Source organism: Seriola lalandi, unplaced genomic scaffold, assembly GCF_002814215.2.
Source record: "Seriola lalandi dorsalis isolate HSWRI2012SDOR001 ecotype SW California unplaced genomic scaffold, Sedor1 jcf7180002052274, whole genome shotgun sequence".
Lineage (NCBI taxonomy): Eukaryota > Metazoa > Chordata > Actinopteri > Carangiformes > Carangidae > Seriola > Seriola lalandi.
This window is the reverse complement of record NW_019522827.1, coordinates 385,191-404,309: the sequence shown is the minus strand read 5'-3', so window position 1 is coordinate 404,309 and position 19,119 is coordinate 385,191. Positions and strand designations below refer to the sequence as shown.

The following is a 19,119-nucleotide window of genomic DNA, read 5'->3' as shown; positions in this document are numbered from 1 at the left end:
TCCCTCTCTCCCCTCCCCTCCCAGCCTCCTCCGTCACCTCTGCTGCATTCATGCTATCGCAGCCCAGAGCCCAGAGTCTTCTGAGGGGCATCCTGGCAGAGTGTGAACACTGCTCTTACATGTCGGTCTTGAACAGAGATGTGAACACTAATGGTTTTTGGCAGGGCCCGGGTACTTGGTGGACACACTGCTGGAGCAGAAAGAAAACAAGCGGGAAAGAGGGACAGGAGAGGGAGGGAGGGCAAGGGAGGGAGCTGGTGGGTTTGGGGGTCTGTGGAGTCCAGAGAAGAAGACCAGGTGCCTCAGCAGGGTTAGGTTCACTCGCTTTACAACAGCACCATCTGTCTTTGCCACGAGAGCTTTACAGCGTTGAATAAGTGATGTCAGTGCACTACAAATAATTCTGGATGGATTCTTAGTGTTGTGTCAGCCGGTGTAATTGTTTAATAAGCTGTTACAGTTGCCACTTTCTATATCTGGACAACTGATGCGGCTAATATGAAAGCAGACGGTGTGACTTGCACATGTTGGACTGATATAAATTATATGTTATGTCTCTCAAAGCATCTGAGTAACTCATTATTTTTCTCCGGATGTCATCTAGAGAAACACTCCTGGCAAAAAAAAAAAAAAAAACATGTACTGACAGACTAAAAAGGGTCTTTTTTTTTGACTTTTCAAGGCTGAAATGAGAGGCAGTGAGGAAAAGAAAGGAATCCTCTTTGTGATAGATGCACCGAGGGCCTCCGCAAGTGTAACTTTTCCCTGAGCAAGCAACATTTATCGTCTCGGCGGACCTGCCCTTGCGCTCAGCCGTTCGCTTCCTTTTTCTCGGCCAACCAGAGAGAGCGGACAAGATGGATGCCGCTGTCACGGCGCTGGCCAGAGTGACAGATGGGCTGATTATACAAGCTCATCTCTCTCGCCGTAGAAAAACACAAATACCTTGGCTGCTAGCTAATAGCCTTCATCTGCCTGCACCTTATGGATAGGTGATGCTGGTTGTTAATATGGGAAAGCAGCATTGTATAGACAGATCCCATTACAGCCCTGGCCTCCCTCTTGACAGCTTGTACCTGAATGGACAGCTGCCACACTGTTTTTTTTTTTTTTTTTGGTACAGCTCAGACAAACAAAATGGTAAATCACCTCACGGCGACCTCGTGTCTGGATGGCTGGCTTCAAGGGCATGTTTTCCTTCCTCTAGATGGACACATTGCAAATGCATAAACGGATTCCTGTCAGCGACTTGATGTGTGGGTGTCACTGCTGTGCACGGCTGTTTCTCGGCAGGTAAGTCGGAGCAACAGGGGCACAAACTGAGAGAAACATGGCAAAGGCATTTTGGTTTTCAGCCAGAGAGGTGTCAAAAAATAAGTCAAGATCATGGGAGAATAAGTGCAGGTGCTGAAGGTGATCTTTCAGGATTAACCACCCTCCCCTCGCCTGCCCCTACCTGTGATTTAAAGTCTGGGCTGATTAATCAGGCTGGTATCAGGTCTCTGTTCAGGCGAGACGTTTAGATCAATCACGCCAGCCAAAGGGGAGCGTACAGTGTCTAACAAATGGGAAGCAGAGAATGAGGGAAACGGGGCAGAGAAAGAGGAAGAGAGAGAGAGCGAGAGCGAGAGAGAGATTGAATGGCTTACTCCATGCTCCCAGCCATCAGCAGGAAAAGGTTGTAGATGTGTGAGAAGATGAAGAGGAAGAGGATGGTGCTGAAGAACATGGTCATCCAGGAGCCATGATCCTCGCGGAACATTTTCAGGCGCAGGTATCGACCTAAAGGGAGCATGACAAGGACACTGCTGTCAGTGGCGGTTCAAACAGCATGTCAACCTGCGAACATGTGTGCCCACGAAAATGAAGATGAAAGTAAATAAATTAGTCACATAGATCAATACTGTCCTAGTCTGTCAGACAGGTGCCCTTTAGGCAATGAAATTAAGATTAAAGACCACTTTGAGGTGTCACTCCCACAACCCTGAAGTAATTGTCTTTTCCTGACCAATTCCAACAGTCACTATTGTCATCATCAACCCCAACAGAAAATATTCTACATGCACATCATTTCATGCATCTGGTGGGCATGCTGTCAGACGACTGATGCTCGCTTGTGTTTCATGATGCGAGTTCTGCGTGATTAGAGAAATTATTCAAACATTTGTGACCTGTAGTGCTTCATTTTTTTTTTTTTGTTACACAGATCTGGCTTGGAATCAAATTATGGAGAAATATCTCTCTGGCAGAGCATGAGATTGATTCGGATACGCCGCCTTCTGCACAGAATACATAATCACACGAGCATGTCCTCTGGTGGCAGCGCTCAGCAGAACTCATGAAGACAATGAGGTTTATTATACCACTATTAGCTTGTTGTTGTACCTTTAAAAGACTACAGCTGGTGCCTTTAGTGCCTCTGTGGCTCGCTCTAAATACAGTGACAGACCAATTGTTATTTGACTGCTCCTTATGACAAACAGAAAAACATTTATGTCTTTAATTCAAGGGTTCACATTTTTTTTCCTGGTGAAAGTAGTATGCAAAAGGATTAAGTGCAGTATGAATGAGTTTGAATGACTGAGATGTGACAATTGACATGTGTGATGCTATAAGGTAAGTATGTCATGGCACAACAGCTGTCCGACTCCTTGATCTACCTTCAACACAAAAAGAAATAAACTTGGTACATTTTTGGCTGTCTGTTATTACCGACATCATTCAGACCTGGGTCAAATAGGATTTGAAAAGAAAAAGAAAAATCAATGAAGAGGGTTCCTCTGAGATTTACGATTGTACTTTCATTAAGTTGGAACACTAAGGCACTACACTAAACACTAAAACACAGATTGTTTTTAAAAAGAGCAAAAAATGGTTAATATTTAAACCAAACAAGATTAAGATTTCCTGATTTCTAGTCCCGAGTCTCAAAAACTCAGCTCGAGTCAGCTCAGGTCACACTGTCCAGAGAATAGAGGACAGACCTCGATGCCTTAGCAGACAACAAAGGTCATTTTCAACAATCAATTCGTACTGAAATATGTCCCTTGGGATTCTTTCAAAAACCTACCCCCACAAAAAAACAATGTCAAGCCAAGAGCCGGTGTGGTCTGTGGTCTGTAAGATAACACTGTAACAGCTTGCAAAACCAGCAGTGGTCAGCCGGCAGTAAACACGCTAACACATTAGCTCACTAGCTGTAGTGCTAGCTTGGCTACCCCCGTCGGTCACATGAACCTCGTCTTGAAGGTCATAACGGCAACATCAAGAGTCTCCTGTTTGACCCTGTTTTTCTGTTATGAATGTTTAGTCTCCGGGCCCAGGCAGAAATAACCCTGATGACATCACTATGACATCATCAGGGTTATTTTCTCAGGCTGTGTCTGAAATCACCCTGTTGTTCACTCATTCCCTACTCCCTGTACAATAGACACTAAATAGTTTAGTCAGTTGTGAGCAGAAAACTGAGATGACTTTCTAATTGTCGTTATTGTGCTTCATCCCTGTGACACCTGTAGGGACACACAACGCTAATGTTTGCATATGCAGACCATTGCATTGACGGATCCCTAACGGAAAGTAGTGTAGATGCCAGGGACACTACTCTTTTTGTTCCAGTGTAGAATTTTTGAGGGCACATTTACACACTCAAAATTTGGACACTCAAATGAAATGACGGACAGTAAATGTGGTGCACTACAAAGTAAAAAGGGTTTGACTTCGGACATAGCAACAGCCTTGACAAAGCTCCCTCTACAGCCGCAGAGGACATTATGCAACCTTTTTTACAGGTTGAGTAGAACCGCATGTTGAGGTCCTCATGCGGTGAAACCCAACCATCAAACGCTTCAAAGGTACTCAATTGACTGTTAATTAATTAAGAGATCCTGTATGTGTGAGCTTGGCTATACACCCCCATTTCCACTGCTTTACATATTGCTCACACACACACTTCGAGGCTCTCCCTCTGCTTTGTCTCTGCAAGCTGTGATCTGGTGCCAGAAGCAGCCATCTTCCCAGGAACAACTCTTTGTTTTTCTCTCCTCCGGCTCAGTCAGCGTCCCTTTGAGTTACAGCTCCTCAGAGGGCTCATTGTGTTTGTGTCCACACACACACACACACACACACACACACACACACACACACACACTTACACACACACACACACAGAGTCAGAAAGATAGCGAAGCAGAATGCTCCATTTATTTTCCTATTACAGCCTGGCTGGTTTACTCTCCAATAGTTTTACATGCTGTTCAATCTCAGCTTGCTCACTTTTAGTTTTTTTTTTTTTTTTTTTTTTGCTGTGCACATAAAAACAAAGATGTTGAGATTCCCACGGCGATGAAGATCTTTGTTGAGTCACCTCCTGTTCTAAGTTCAAATACATCATACAGAAAAGGCATCTTAGTTAACAATAGATCTGCGGTATTCATTTAACTTGCTTCATTTTTGTATTGTGAGCTTTTGAAAAGAGAATAAAACCTTGAATATTCCCTTGATGACGATATTCATCCTCAAAGTTTTGGGAGCTTGAAGCAAAACCAAAGTGGCCTAGTGCGAGGCCACACCATACGTCTTGCTCTGTGGTATTTCAGGGCTCATCACAGATGCATAATTGAATTGACTTGCATGGGTGAACTTAATTGCCTCCAGTGCCAATGAGCCCTGGCTTAGATGTAGGTGCACAGTGTGTATCGGCGGATCTGACTTTTAAAGCAGGATGCCGCGCCAGCAAGCACGGCCGGCCTCTCCCAGCCTACATGGGCCGGATTTAACAAGGGGGTGATTCAAGACTATTCAGCCAAGCTGTTTGAGTCACCGCACCTCCCGACGGCCCAGGACCCCGATAAGGAGTGATGCATGAGCATCACATGGACAAGGCAGCCACTCACACAAACCTTTATATACAGTCTGTGACACAGACACGGGCTGAAAACAAACAGAGGGAAGGGAGGGAGACAGTTGTTATATCTCTTTCTCACTCACACTGCAAACACACCCAGTCACATGGACTAAGCTGGTGAAGCTGGTTAAGAGTGCAATTACATTTTGAATACTAATTTGCAGCATTTACGGTAACATTCCTCCAATGCTATTTATAACGTCCTGTTTGGGATGAGATCATACCTACCTCTACCCAAGCTGTTTCCAAATGAATGTCGAAAATGTAGCCGTGTCTCCATCTAGTGGTGATACATGAACGCACACCAGAGAACTGACTGGTAAGTGCACTGGTATAAAATATGCAGATAACCACCGGTTCCTCACAGTCAACACAGGGTGCCTTTTTTTGCATTGCAGTTACATAACACCCCCCTTTCAGATTTTCCCCAAACTTTTTTCATGCTTTTAAGGTTTTTCTAAGAAAAACCCCCTTGCTTTCAATTTACATAGGCTAGTCTTTAAGAAGATAGTATTGCACCATTTTGAGCCCCATCCTGAGTTATGGACATATAGTTTTACTGTCATCTCCTGTCCTTTGTATTGAATTCTCTTGAAGATTCTCAATGCAGCAGATGTAGCGACAGAACCCACTTCTGTTTAAACTAATTTCATCAGACTGTATTTTTCTGAACTCAACTACTGAACATACTGAGTAAAGCTGTCATTTTCAGTATAAATTCAATTCCACAATGCCTTCATAAGAACTATGAATTAATCAATAAACAGTGACAATCAAAATACAATACAGTCAAAAAGCTCGATTGTAAACTGGTTTATAATTTTATGGTATCAGATTATATCCTGTTTTAAAAAAGTCAAGCTGTAGTCTAAGCTGCATTTGAGCCTTGCAAGTATTTCACAAGGTTGCACTTCTATCCCCAACATGCGTGAATAAACCACTAATCCAGTAAAGCTGAACTGTGGTAAACGCTTACAGAATATACTGTGTATGAGGCATGATAAGGCAGGACACCGCAGAACAGGAAACAGTAGAACAAGCATCTCAGCATCTCGGGGTAAGTGTCTTTTATAAATTCAAATAAATTCCAAATGGAGTCCCACCTTGTCCATATCATCCCAGGCAATCAAAGGATTCAAGCTGCTGACATTGTGGTTATCAGTCTGTTTCTGTCTGATGATGAGATCATATGCAATAATTCTGGGAAGTGCTCAGGTAATAAAGTCTCCAGATTTATTATAGTAATCCACTTACAGGACAGTAAAAACCTGCAGAGACGATCAGTTAAACACTGGCACACGACGACAGGCAAATACCTCTCTCAGATGTTCTAACAGTAGTTTTGTTTAATCCTCTGTTTACTGTACCTCACACACACACACACACACATACACACACACACACACAGTCCCACAGGTAAGGCAGGGCGCACACAGCTCGTGACAGATGAGAAGCGCAGAGTGAGGGCGACCTGAGATGTGATCTCCGTCTTCATTCATCATGATCCCACCATTCAACAAGTCTGACACGACTAAAGGGGGTGAGTACAATCTGAATCTGAAATCCTTATCCATTTTTTTTTTTTTAGGATTAAACATTTACAATATTATACATAAAATATATACTTAAACTTTCAAATAATTCATGATATAATAATGAATTTTATTTATGGGATTAATGTATGTATCAATTTCCTGATATGAATGTTGGAAAAATAATGTAATTACTGTAAGTATTTAAATACTTTTAAAATATTAAATATACATATTAAATTTCATTATGAGATTTTGCCTTTTCTCCCTCTCAGTGGGTATTGAGAGGTAGACAGGGAGACATGGTCTAGGTTGAAATGTGGTCAAAGAAAATTGTTAGGTTCCGCTCACCTGAGCAAAATGAATGCATTATCTCTGATTAAGAGCAAACATGGTGGACGCAATAGATCAACAGTCCCCCTGGCTTCATTGTTCGCAGCAGACAGTCAAGCATTCACTTCCTGGACACACTGGTGACGCTCTGAGACTATGGAGACAGCTACAGTAAATATAGTGGGCCCTGGGAGAGAGTGGGTGGACACGTCTTACTTTAAGTACTCTCTGAGAGCAGGTTATACTGGCAGAGTAAATTAAACAGACTACGACCTACATCATTCTGGAAGTTATTAAAATCTTGAAAAAAATGAAACCTACTAAAAATACGTATGCCATATGAGTGTTTAACAGAGCTTCAATTCAAGAAAGTAGATGTTATAAGAACATTATGATTTAAACACTTTTCTTACACAGTATTGTATGATATTACAATCTCACATAATGAGTTTTTACCCAAAAGATAAGCTCGACCATCATTTACGCATGTCAAGTCAATCACAATGAATATCAGCTTTTATGTGGATAGAGAACTGGGTCATCTTCTTCGTTTTAATCTGTTTTTAATTTTCTAATCTTACTCAACAGGATAATGAATTAAGTGCCTGCAGTTTCAATTTAAAGAAAAGTGTTCATGAGTCAATTTTGTACAATTTTCTGTGACAGACGACTTACCTGGCTGTTCTTTATTGTTTGTTTTTTTTAACCGTAACCCTAATCGTCTCTATCTGAGAGTTCCAGCATCATAAAACAAACTGTTTGACTCGCACTTTAAAAGTTGCACTCCACCATTTTTTCCCATCAAGGTCAATTTATAAGTCACAGATAGTACTACTCAGCCTGGGAGTACAGTTGTATAGCGTCTTTAGTAGCTCTGAAAGAGCTTTGTCCAGAAAATTAGTTTCATCAGTTGAGTAATCTCAGGTTGCTTTTTGAGACCACCAGGGTTCGGAGTTTTGAAAGATGTAAGCATTTACCAGTCAGGTCAAATTTAATAGGGACTCTATCTAGCTCCTTTACTGGAAGGGAGCTCTGTGTTTTTGGAGTTTAACCCATACTAGGTCTTAAAAGTCAGCATATCTCAGTCTCTGCTTCGTTTTAAGTATGGCAATAGGGTTTGCGGTATCGGTCGGTCAGTTTGTTCACTGTTGTCCAGACTGAAATATCCCAACACCTACCGGATTGATTGCAGTGAAATTTGGTACATATATTTGTGATGCCCAGAGGATGAATCCAAAAGACTTTGGTGGTCCCCTGAGTTTTTGGTCTAGCACAACCTTGAGGTTGTCACAGTTGGGTGAATTATAATCACTTTGGTGATCTTCTGACTTTTCCCCTGGAGCCTCCATCTAAGGAAAAAATTCAATTTGTCCAATACTTTGGTTTATGACCAAATACCTACAGAACTATTGACATTCCCATCAGCCTCAGATGTACTGTGTGTTCCCTGCTAATTAGTTACTGTTAGCATGCTAACACACTGATGACAATATAGTCTGGAGAACTGTCATTTCTCATAACATGTACTAAACAATAGTATAAAAATAGCAAAACTGACTACTTCTTGTTCTTCAAATTCCAGATGTGCTTCTAGAGTATCTGAACCAGTCAACAGTGTTCTGCAGCCAGTTTGAGAATGGCCAGTGGTATTGCTATATTCTACTGGTGCTCTTCATTTTTGCTCTTCCTGTGGGGATCTTGGGAAACGTAGCGGCTGTAATCAACTACACCTGCTTCAGGAAGACCTCGAGCACCAGCAATATTTTCCTGTTGAACCTGGCACTGTGCGACTCGGCCTGGATCCTCACCCTCCCTTTTACCCTCTACTTCACCCTCCAGAGGCCGTACCTAAAAGACATACAGATCTTCTGCCAGTTCAAGAAGATCTCCTTCAACATCAACATATACGGCAGCATCCTCTTCCTCACACTGATCAGTTTTGATCGCTACGTTGGGACGGTGCATCCTATCAGCTCCCTCCGGTGGTGGGATGCGGGTAAAGCCAAGCTGTGCTCAGTCTGCGCGTGGGTTATGCTCGTCTTGACCTCCATTCCTGACTTATTTGTAACTTTCGCAATTCAGCGGCCGGAAAATGTTACTGTGTGCATGGACCACATCCAAGGTCCATTTATCTACGTCAAGACAATAACCATTATCAGAACAATAGTAGGCTTCTTGCTACCGTTCAGCATCATGCTGGGTTTTTACATCATGACAATGCGTGTTCTGAAACGTCTCCCAATGGGTAGGAGGCACAGAGGAGCCCAGTGGGCAGTAGGGAAGCCTCTGCGGCTCATCACTGCCGCCCTGCTCGTCTTTGTGGTCTCCTTCACGCCCTACCACATCATGGTCATCACTCTGGTGTTCATGAGGATCCATAACCAGGTCACACCATCTAACACCAACGTCCTCTATGCCTCCTATGAGTTCTTTGAGGCCATGTGCAGTGTAAGCAGCTGCCTGGACCCGGTGCTGTATATCATGGCTAGTGAGCAGTTCCAGAGGAAGCTGCTGGCCTTGAAAAGAGACCAACACAGGAGGCTGTGCTGCAGAGCCAGCAGGAGGGTTGGGGTAATGCAATAACTGAGTGGAGCCAATGCATTACTTTTTTGGCTAGTTACCTTAAATTGCCTTGGCTGGATCACTGTTACACATGTGCCAGTGACAGATGTTAATGGCACAATTACCTTGGCCTAAAGTATGGTGTATAAATTGCACTATAGTGGAACTGGAATGGAAAAAGAAACTCATTATTTTTTATTCATTATCAAAATATATATTTTATTAAAATATATTTGACTTGTTGATTTGCTGCCATAAAACTTTCTGCTGCCGGACTGTAATAAAACCATGCAGAGGTCTCATCCTCAGTGATTATTTTCCTATATACAGTGGTACATAGCAAAACCAGTGCACAGTTCACTTCTGATAGATATTATCAAAAACCATGTAGGGTAGCCAACAGTGATGTCATGATAATGTCATCAATGGGGTATCAAAATATCTGCACGTTCATCATGTTCATCAATTAATAACCGAACATTCCAGCTCCGAACGGAAGTAAAATTTGTTTTCCAAGATATGTTACTAAATGTACCGATTTGCTCAATCCCAAACAAACAGGTGACACATTAAAGAGAAAAACTGAACTAATGTGTGCAGAAACTTAACGAATGGATTAGCGATCTGTATACAGTATGTTCAGTTTAGGTCTGACTGCAGATTTCCTCTGCACCTGTATCATAACAGGAGAATGAAAACATGATCCTATTATTTATTTGCAGTGCTGGTGGGATTAACTTCTGTTACAGTCTAATCAAAACAATCCTGTAAAAAAAAAAAAAAAAAAAAAAAGAAAAACCACCCACCAACACCTCCTGTTTAAATATTGTGACTGATTTGCAGTGAAGTGGACACAGTTCATGGAAAATGTGATTAACAATGAGTGAAGTAAACACCAGGCCTTGAAAAACAAAAACATGCCTCGTGTCTGGCCACATATAAGTGATACCCTGATATCCATTATTGACTCTTTAGCTATAGATAGCGCAGTCACCTGATCCCAATCACCGCTCTTTGTATTGGAGTCATCAATTTGCACACATTATGTGCTAACTGTAAGGACAGCCCTGTTCTTTTTGTGCGTACTTCTGTCTATTTTAGGTTCCAATACGCAGCTGTATCCTGTATCCTCTTTTGATTTCCAGCATCAGAACTAACATCCTGACTTCCTTAGGGACCCTAATGATCATTCTCCCCAAAAAAAAAAAAAACCCAGAATGCAGAGAGTCTGAGCTACAGCACTGTCTGGATCTTAGCATGTACACACTAGCATCCCCATTCATCATGCATTTGCTGGGAACAAAGCATCACTGGTGGGTTTGGGAATAGCCATGACTACGGCCACTAGTGTCCCTAGAGCTGAACTCTTCTGTAGCTAAGTGTCTGGATAATAAATCAGAGGTGGGAAGTGACAACAAGATCTCCCTCCGCAGGGAGACTGCAGCAAGCAGAGCCGCAACACAGAGAGCTGGCTACTGGGCCACTGTAGCGCTCTACCTGTTCCAGTAAAGAAGCCTGATAGATGATTTCATTCTGTTATTTATGGCTTGGCTCCAGACCAAAGGAGTCATACATTTCAGGTAAATAAGCAATTTCCTTTTGGCTGGTTTCCTTTGTTTGCTAGCCCTCGTCATTATTGCTCTGCGTCTTTGTCTCCCTGTCTGCTGTGCAAACACCTTTGTGCTTTATCATTTGCTGTATGAACACGGACATGAAGTTCACTCCATGAGTAAAGCGCATTAATAACTTCTTTGTGACGATGAAAATGTACCTGGTTTATAAAATGTTGCAGTGTATTTTGGGGGTGGGAAAATGTGCACTTTTTGTTGAATTGAGGGCTGCACACGATAAGAACGGAACTGGAATTCAACTCACATGATTCTGGCCACTTGGGGGCAGCATTTATTATCATTTTATAAAGTTGATATGGTGAACATGCTAGCAAACACTTTTTATTCATCTGGGAGACATGGAACAACAAAGTGGAGTCCTTTAAGCTTAGTTTTGGTCTCCACCAAATCCTGAGGAAATAATCAGTGTTTTTAGCTGCTAAATGTCCCACTATGTTCACAAACTGGTTGCTAACGTTGTGTCAGCTGTTTGATGCTGAGTGAGCAGAAGCACAGTGGGTTGGACCAGAGTCTCTCCAATGAAAATAGCTGCCTGCTGCTGCAAACAAAGTCAATGAGAGCGGTGAGACTGTTGCAGGCTGTAAAACAATGAGCTGAAAGATGCTAAAATGCTCTGCAGAACTGAGGAGTAATGCAGCTGATACATCTCTGCAATATTACATTTTCCATCCATATGATATAATTTAATTCTTAACTTTATTCTCCTAATACTGCTGTTGGAACAAATAGCATTCGACAACAAACACAAACACTACATCGAAGGAGTGTTTACAGACAGCAATACAGCCTCACATAAATGCACGCTGTACTAAAACGCATCAAAGACATCGACTTCCAGGAGATAGCAGCTTCAAACTGTTAGATAGAGGTACTCTAAAGTCAGGCTGCAGGGGTACAGCAGTGCACTGACACATATATTATTTACAGTGGCAGGGGGCTGCCTCTGAGGCAAGCTAACAGAGACAAGCCTGAACTGATGGTGAGAGTGTAAGATACAGCTCTACAGGGCACCATAAGTTTTTTGAAGGCTCAACAGCTATGAAGCCGATGATTATAATTGTGCTTTTTGTGGATTACACTGTACAGATGCTGGAACACAGTCAAGAGTACTCAGACATTGATGGAGAATGAAGAAATATAAATCAATCTAGTAATCAAATCAATATGTATTTGTTTAAGGCATTTTATGGAGTAAAGTTGCCGAGCATTTTCTGTTTGGAGCTTCTCAAACGTGAGGATTTGCTGCTTTTCTGGAATCTGTGATGGGCATCCTTGAGGATCTTTTGATATTTTATAAACCAAACGATCAATGAATTACTAAACATTATCAGCATATTAAACGGCAATGAGAATAATCAGCAGTTGCAGCAGATGCCCTATATCAAGGATTGCAAAGTTGCAGTATGTTTAACGACTGTAAATATGAGTCATTCATGTAAATCTGTGATTATCAAAACATGGATTCATGCAACATTAACCTTTTAACTCTTGTTATGATGCATTACTGAAATCTGAAAAGCATTATTTTAATTAATCACAAAACGCACATATACACTCAACACAAAGAAAAAATGATAATATCAACGACACACCTGCAACTAATCGTTATTTTGATTATCAATCAATCGGATTTTGATCAATTAACCATTTCATTTATGAGTTTTTTTTTAATTTATCAATAGTAACAAATGCATCTAGCAGTTTCCTGCAGGTGACTAGAAAGTGAAGCTGAACCTGGAACACACTAAACTTACAGTGAGACAGAGAAGCTGGTCATTTTTCATTGATAAATGACTTAAGCCATAAATCCATTACAGTAATTGCTGCTGAATAATTTCCTGATAATAAATCAAAAGACTAATCGTTTCAGGAGAAGCAGGAGAGCCAGAGAAATAAATTCACTCTCAACAGCTTTCAGACACACACGGACAATAAAATACCTTGCAGCCACACACACACAAAGCATGCAGAGAGTCCGAACCCTGCCACCCACCCATCCATTCCTACACACACACACACACACACACACACACACACACACACACACACACACACACTCCACTTTGACCCACAGCCACACAGTGCCGTACATAAGCCATCTCAGCGTTTGCGTGGCGCAGTAATAACATATGACAGAACCCAGATGGCATCCTGCAGGCTACAATCATCAAGATCAGGGAAAGGGGACGAGAGGCACTCCAACAACAGAGCAGCCAATGACATGTCTCTCACTCTCTAACACACACACACACACACACACACACACACACACATACACACGCACACGCACAGAGATCAGCAGAAGGGTGTTAACAGTTCAGTGAAACAGGTTTTCACTTTATTGTCACCTTTTCTTGTGCCGCTCAGACTATTCTGGACCCTTGAATGACTGAACTGGAAGTGGAGACGAGTGGTCAGTGTTTGATCAAAGTAAGTGCCGGTAATAACATGCAAAGCAGGGTCTAATCCGGTTATGACGGTGCTCCACACGACTCAAAATTACCCTTCAATTTACCTTTTAGAATCAGCAAAGCCTTAGAGAGAGATAGGTGAACACATTAAGCCAATCTAGGGACTGAAACGGCATGAGAGAGAAATGAGAACCAGTTTCACTCCTCTCATTATGGAGATGGGCATTGGGATAGTCATTTACTGCAAAGGCAGGCCCATCATATAAATCTTAAGTGCTGTGGTGCTGCATCACTGCGGAAAGAAAAACTAGTTCTGTATGAGGCATTTTGTTATAAATATTATATAACCTAAAACTACACACACACACACGCACACACACACACACACCTACGCACACACACACACACACAATGCCTGGTCATCACAAAATAAATCTCACCAAAATAAGAAATTTTACGTAACGGTTCAACATTTTAGGATACGTACTTACAGTATATTTGCTTTCTTGCTGAGAGTTAGATGAGAGGATCAATGCCGCTCTCATTATCTTACAATCTGCCTCTGAATCTATCCCTCTAGATCTCACTGATTAATGTGTTGTAAGACAAGTCGTGGTTTTATGGAAGGTTTTGAATGGGTTATTTCCTGCTGAGGAGCAGGGACTTTCTGGGCAACTTGTCTCTCTTTTTTTTCTCCAACTTTGTTCTTTGTGCAGATTAACAGACAAGATATTACATGTTAATTAGTGAAGTTTAGAGGTGCTGGTAGGTGGATCTTGTTGCCTTCTTGTTGTGCTAAGCTAAGATAAAGCCTACTTGTTTAAGAGACATATGACAGCTGTATTGATCTTCTCATCTAACTCTCGACAAGAAATTGAAGAAAATGTATAGGTTTAAATGTCTTGAATCTCTATGGATTTGCTCATCTATAAACCTGTAGCGGTCTAATTTTGTTAGACATGGGATTCGTGGATGTTGTACTGTCAAGGTCTTTGCTGGCATTTCCCCTCGAATCGACATCTGCCAACTTCAATCAATGGCTTTTTCAAAATCCGTCTCAAAATCCATCTCTTCAAGTCTGTGTGCTCTTTGTGCGTTTGTGCATCTGCCCATGTGAGACAAAGCTTGTGTTTTTACTTGTGAATTAATGACTTGTCTTGCAGCCTCACTTTCAGACTAATGACTGAGTCGACTAATCTTTATTGTATGAGAAGCCAAGAGCCTTTTACATTTATATGCCGACTGAGGAAAAACAAAAAGGACATTTTTACGATTCCGTCGTGGTTAGAGCTAATGGTGTTTCCAAATGTGCTTCTACTAAAAGCGACAGAGTAAAACACATTTTTTTTGAAATTTTTTGGTTTATAATCCTTTGTGGGTGAAAATTAGCTGCAAACCACCTCAAAGTCCTTGACCATGATTCTCCCAAAGGAGCCTCCTTCTTAAAATTTTAAAAAGGTAGCTTAATGTAATCCATGGCTCAACGCAAACAGACCACACTCAAAGTGAAATAGACAGCTCACAAACCCAGTGTGACCTAAGATTTAATACAAATGCATAATGACAGCCAGTCTCCCTCTGAATGACCAGAAGTCATTGGCTACCGCCCACTCGATTATAGAGAGCGCACATAGCCTTGAGTGGCTGAATGGAATAGCATAGGTTGTTCCTTGAACCTCAAATGTAGTCTTAAATCACATAGTCTGTCACAAGCTATTCATCTTCCGGAGTTTATTCTGTTTTCCTCCAACAGAGGCGAACAGAGAACTGTGCACCTCTGCCTACTCTAAATAGCAACATGATTGAAAAACATAACTGAATATGAGATTGGCAAAGATTCTGTTATGCAGCAACTGGATTAATATTTGTGTGGGTTTCTGAGGGGGCAAATCACACATTGTGGCACATATACAGGAAGAAAGAAAACACTAATCACCAGAGGGAGGAGATGGAGGTGTAATTCACTGTAAAATGTTTAGATGTTCTAGGCCGTCATGAATGATAAATGATGCAGTGGAGGCGTCGGCGTTAAAAAAAACAAAACCAAAAAAAAAACAAACATTGTTTGTTTCCAGGTTGGCGACAAAGTGATATGAAGTTAAGCGCAACTGCAAACGGGATGAGCTTGAAAATTATTCCAGTTTTGCGATGTATTACATTTGTCAAACGGCGTCAGAAAACACATTCTCAAACTTTTACTCCAGAAATCTCAACAGCCACAGACTGTGATTCCTAAGTGCTTTTTTCAGGTACTCAAGCCTTTGCAGGAACTGTGCTCCTATGCAGAAGTGTTCCCACTGCCTGCCTACATACGAGAGAGAAGAAGAGACAGCTGATAAAGATCCGCAGGGCTTTAGTAGAGACGTGATGTGCAGTAGGTGGGCCATATGTGACAGATCTATAATAGATGGTAAATTTTACAGTGGGCCTCGTTCTATACTACAGTTCTGATGCTCTACCTGGGTTGTGATTACATAAGTGCTTTACTGAGATGTTGTGCAGGACACAACTCGCCTCTCCAACTCTCTACATCAGCCTCTCTTTCCCCTCTATATCACATCTATCCTTTCATACATGCTCATCTCTAACAGTACACACACACACACACACGCACACACACACACAAATACACATTCACACACAGAACATAACCACTCTCTCGACAACAAACACACACACACACACACACACACACACACACACACACACACATAACCACTCTCTTGCCTACAAACACACACACACACACACACATAACCACTCTCTCGCCTACAAACACACACACACACACCCACACACAGAAACACAAACCATCTGTTTGGAGGCCTGTTGAAGTGCATTAGTTGTACCTGGCTGCAGGACGAGCTGCACTCTTTCTGTCCTCTATACCCTCGAGCCAATGTAAGTGTATGGACTCAAATCCAGATACACTTGGCTGTAGTGTAAAACCTTGCTGTGATGATAGACCTACTTTACTATTATGAGTCGTGTACATGAGAACATTTTGGTTGAGTAATACACTGAAGCTATACAGTTTGCACTGTATTGAGTGTTCTGTGTGTGCAAAGTGTGACAGTAAAATGATGCAGATAAATACAAGTGAAAAAGTTTAAAAGGGTTCATATGCCTAAATTACAAAATCAGTATCTGTTTCTGGAACTACTTTCTACTGAAGAAATAGTCCTTATGAAAACTGTTGAGGGCTGAGGGCTGTGCATGTATGCATCCTATGTAGTTGCTCTGTTGCGTACCCTAGCCCTTATGTTAACTCTGTAGTCAAACCAGATAAAGCATTAAACTAGCTACTTTTCCAAGTGAAACTAGATACAATAAAATGCAGCTCCTATAAAATGAGATGAATTGATTGTTTTTGTGCTTGTATTAGATTTTATTTTGATGCAACTGCCAGTGGTGCTGTTTTTGCAGCCATTCTACCAACACTTTGTTGACATGTCTGTAATTCTTTTCACAAGGTGGAAGATATTGTCAGTATCAGAAATCCCCAACTGACAAAATGACAGATGAAATATCATCCCCACTGCATAAAAGAAAACAAATGAGTAAATAAATAAAACATAAGTACATGAATGGTAAATACTTAATAAATACAGAATAAATTAAATATGTATAATATTACTGATAATAACCGAAAACAAAAAAAGGGGGGGGGGGTAAAATAAATAAAACGTGTGAGACAAATCGCCGTCAGGCCTTATGAAGTTTCAGTAGATTCAGAGTAGATCCGACTCTAATTGCAAAAACTGCATTAGAGCTCTGATCCAGTGGCACTGGTGGGTGGTGCCTCACCCCTCCACTTAAGAAGAATTAGTCATCTAGCAATCAGAGCTGCTAAAGGCAATAGCATTGCATTTATATTTTGGAAGGTTAGTTTCTTCAACAACCACTCCAATCATGCTGTCAGGGGAGATCAAGAGGGATCTTAAAAACCTTTGAGAGAGTTTTGAATAAATCTCCCCACTACTTACTCGTAATTATGGTTTAAACAATATGTCATGAATGCGACATTAGTCAGTGAGCCCTGTTGGGAAGTCATTGCACCCAACTAAGAAAAAGTTACAGCATCTAACTCCCCATAATATCAAAACTTGATGTTTTACATTTCCGTTTAGGTACAGATTAAACAAAAACGACATGTTACTAATAAGATTTAGACGTGTTGTAGTAGCCTCGACTACTTTTCCGCCCCCATTTCTTTATGCTGAGCTAAGCTAACCAACCTCTGGTTTTAGCTTCATATGTAATGGACAGATACCAGAGTGGTATCGATCTTCTTTTCTAACTCTCAGCAATAACATTTATTTCCCAAGATGTCAAACCATATGGATAGATAACACTATGGTATATGAGATGTTTTGTTTGTGAAAGTTTGGCAAACCAACCCTCAGAGCTTATATTTATTGACATCACAGATCAGTGTTTCTCCACCTTGTCTAGCTGGTGCCACCATTCTGAGGTCCCCAAATACTCGGGACACCAGCAATGTAGGTTGTCTTGCAAATTTCAATATGACACTCCGCTGTATTCTGTCTTCACATTGTGTACATAAAAATGATGATATATTGTATTCCAGAACTATTTTTGTTTAGAGCATATCATATTAACATCTCTGTCTCAGTCCTAGAAATCTCCAAGGACCCTGCACAGTATCAAGTAGCTCCATGTAGGGGTCCTGAGCCAAAGGAAGGGAAACTTTGTCACCGATCCTAAGTAAGGAAACAGTAATTCAATTAAACGATTGCTACTTGAGTAGGTAGAACAGCTGGTAATATCAGATCCATTAACCGTCCACCGTGTACAGGAAAACAAAGTCCTCAAAGCCATTTTCCATTTCCCCTCTGACTGAGGATTCTGTATTTGTAGAAAGTCATCATGCACTCTTCACATTCTATTTATGGTCAAAGAAGATGACCCCCCTCCCCCCACCCTCCAATTATAGTCATTAATAGTTTGTGCCAAAATGATAAGCCAGGGTAGCCAATAATATCCAGGCGTAAGTGAGCTGTTAGCAGGAAATGACGTGTGAGTTGAATAGGAAGCACTGCTAACTGCTGCACAGTTGAAACAAATGAAGAGCTGATGGGATTACTGTCTCAGCCTTATGAGGGGGAGAGTGAAACGGAAGGGCAAGACAGTGACGAGAGAAAAAAAGGTTGATGTTGTGAGAAGAGGTGAGAAAAATAGAAAGTGGGTGAAAAAAGAAGAGGAAATGTACCGAGGAGGTGTGAGAGGCGAAGGAAGTGAGCAGCATGAGCACTGACTAAAATATGTAGCATACAGAGGTGATGGATGTTGTGCTGCAGAGATTCTCAACTTGTCATAACGTGTCATGACAGGAAAAACACAGGTGTAGTTACATAACATTAAGTAAAGGTCCCATATTTGACACTTTTCTGATGTTTTATTTGAAGCTTTGATATCCATAAGATACATTTATGGTTTTATGTGACAAAAATGATCTCAGTGTAGTTTTACATCTCTCGCAGGCCTCTCTCTGGAGCTGTAGTAAGAACAGGTCGGGCTCTGAGCCTCTCTTCTGATTGGCTGACTGTTTTCTTGTGATGCACAGCCAGGCCAACCACAGGTAACGAATTGTAGCCTCTAACTGTGGCTTGGTAAAAGTCATGTGGCAGTGGTCACTCAGCTGAACAGATGGTCAAATTTGGACTAAAATGCTTCAGTTGGATTTGGTGTGGGGATACACACTGGCACCTTGGGACTGGTTC

At 41.5% G+C, this 19,119-nt stretch overlaps 2 protein-coding genes across 3 annotated transcripts in view; one reads left to right on the top strand and one right to left on the bottom strand.

The window, feature by feature from the left end:
* tmem117 (transmembrane protein 117) overlaps positions 1-19,119 on the bottom strand; it is a 45,563-nt gene that overhangs the window by 22,958 nt on the left and 3,486 nt on the right. For both annotated transcript variants that reach the window (XM_023400344.2, XM_023400345.2), the window contains exon 3: positions 1,650-1,782. In XM_023400344.2, the coding sequence (XP_023256112.1) occupies positions 1,650-1,782 (133 nt within the window). The remainder of the gene's footprint in view (positions 1-1,649; positions 1,783-19,119) is intronic.
* LOC147819530 (P2Y purinoceptor 1-like) lies at positions 6,407-9,354 on the top strand. Its single transcript, XM_087172354.1, has 2 exons — positions 6,407-6,446; positions 8,354-9,354. The coding sequence occupies exons 1-2, from the start codon at positions 6,407-6,409 to the stop codon at positions 9,352-9,354; spliced, it is 1,041 nt and encodes a 346-aa protein (XP_087028480.1).

Excerpts from the sequence above, each read along its gene's own strand:
- LOC147819530 (XM_087172354.1), top strand. The coding sequence starts at position 6,407 with ATGATCCCACCATTCAACAAGTCTGACACGACTAAAGGGG. Across the intron at positions 6,447-8,353 it reads GTCTGACACGACTAAAGGGG|ATGTGCTTCTAGAGTATCTG; the intron begins GTGAGTACAATC and ends TTCAAATTCCAG.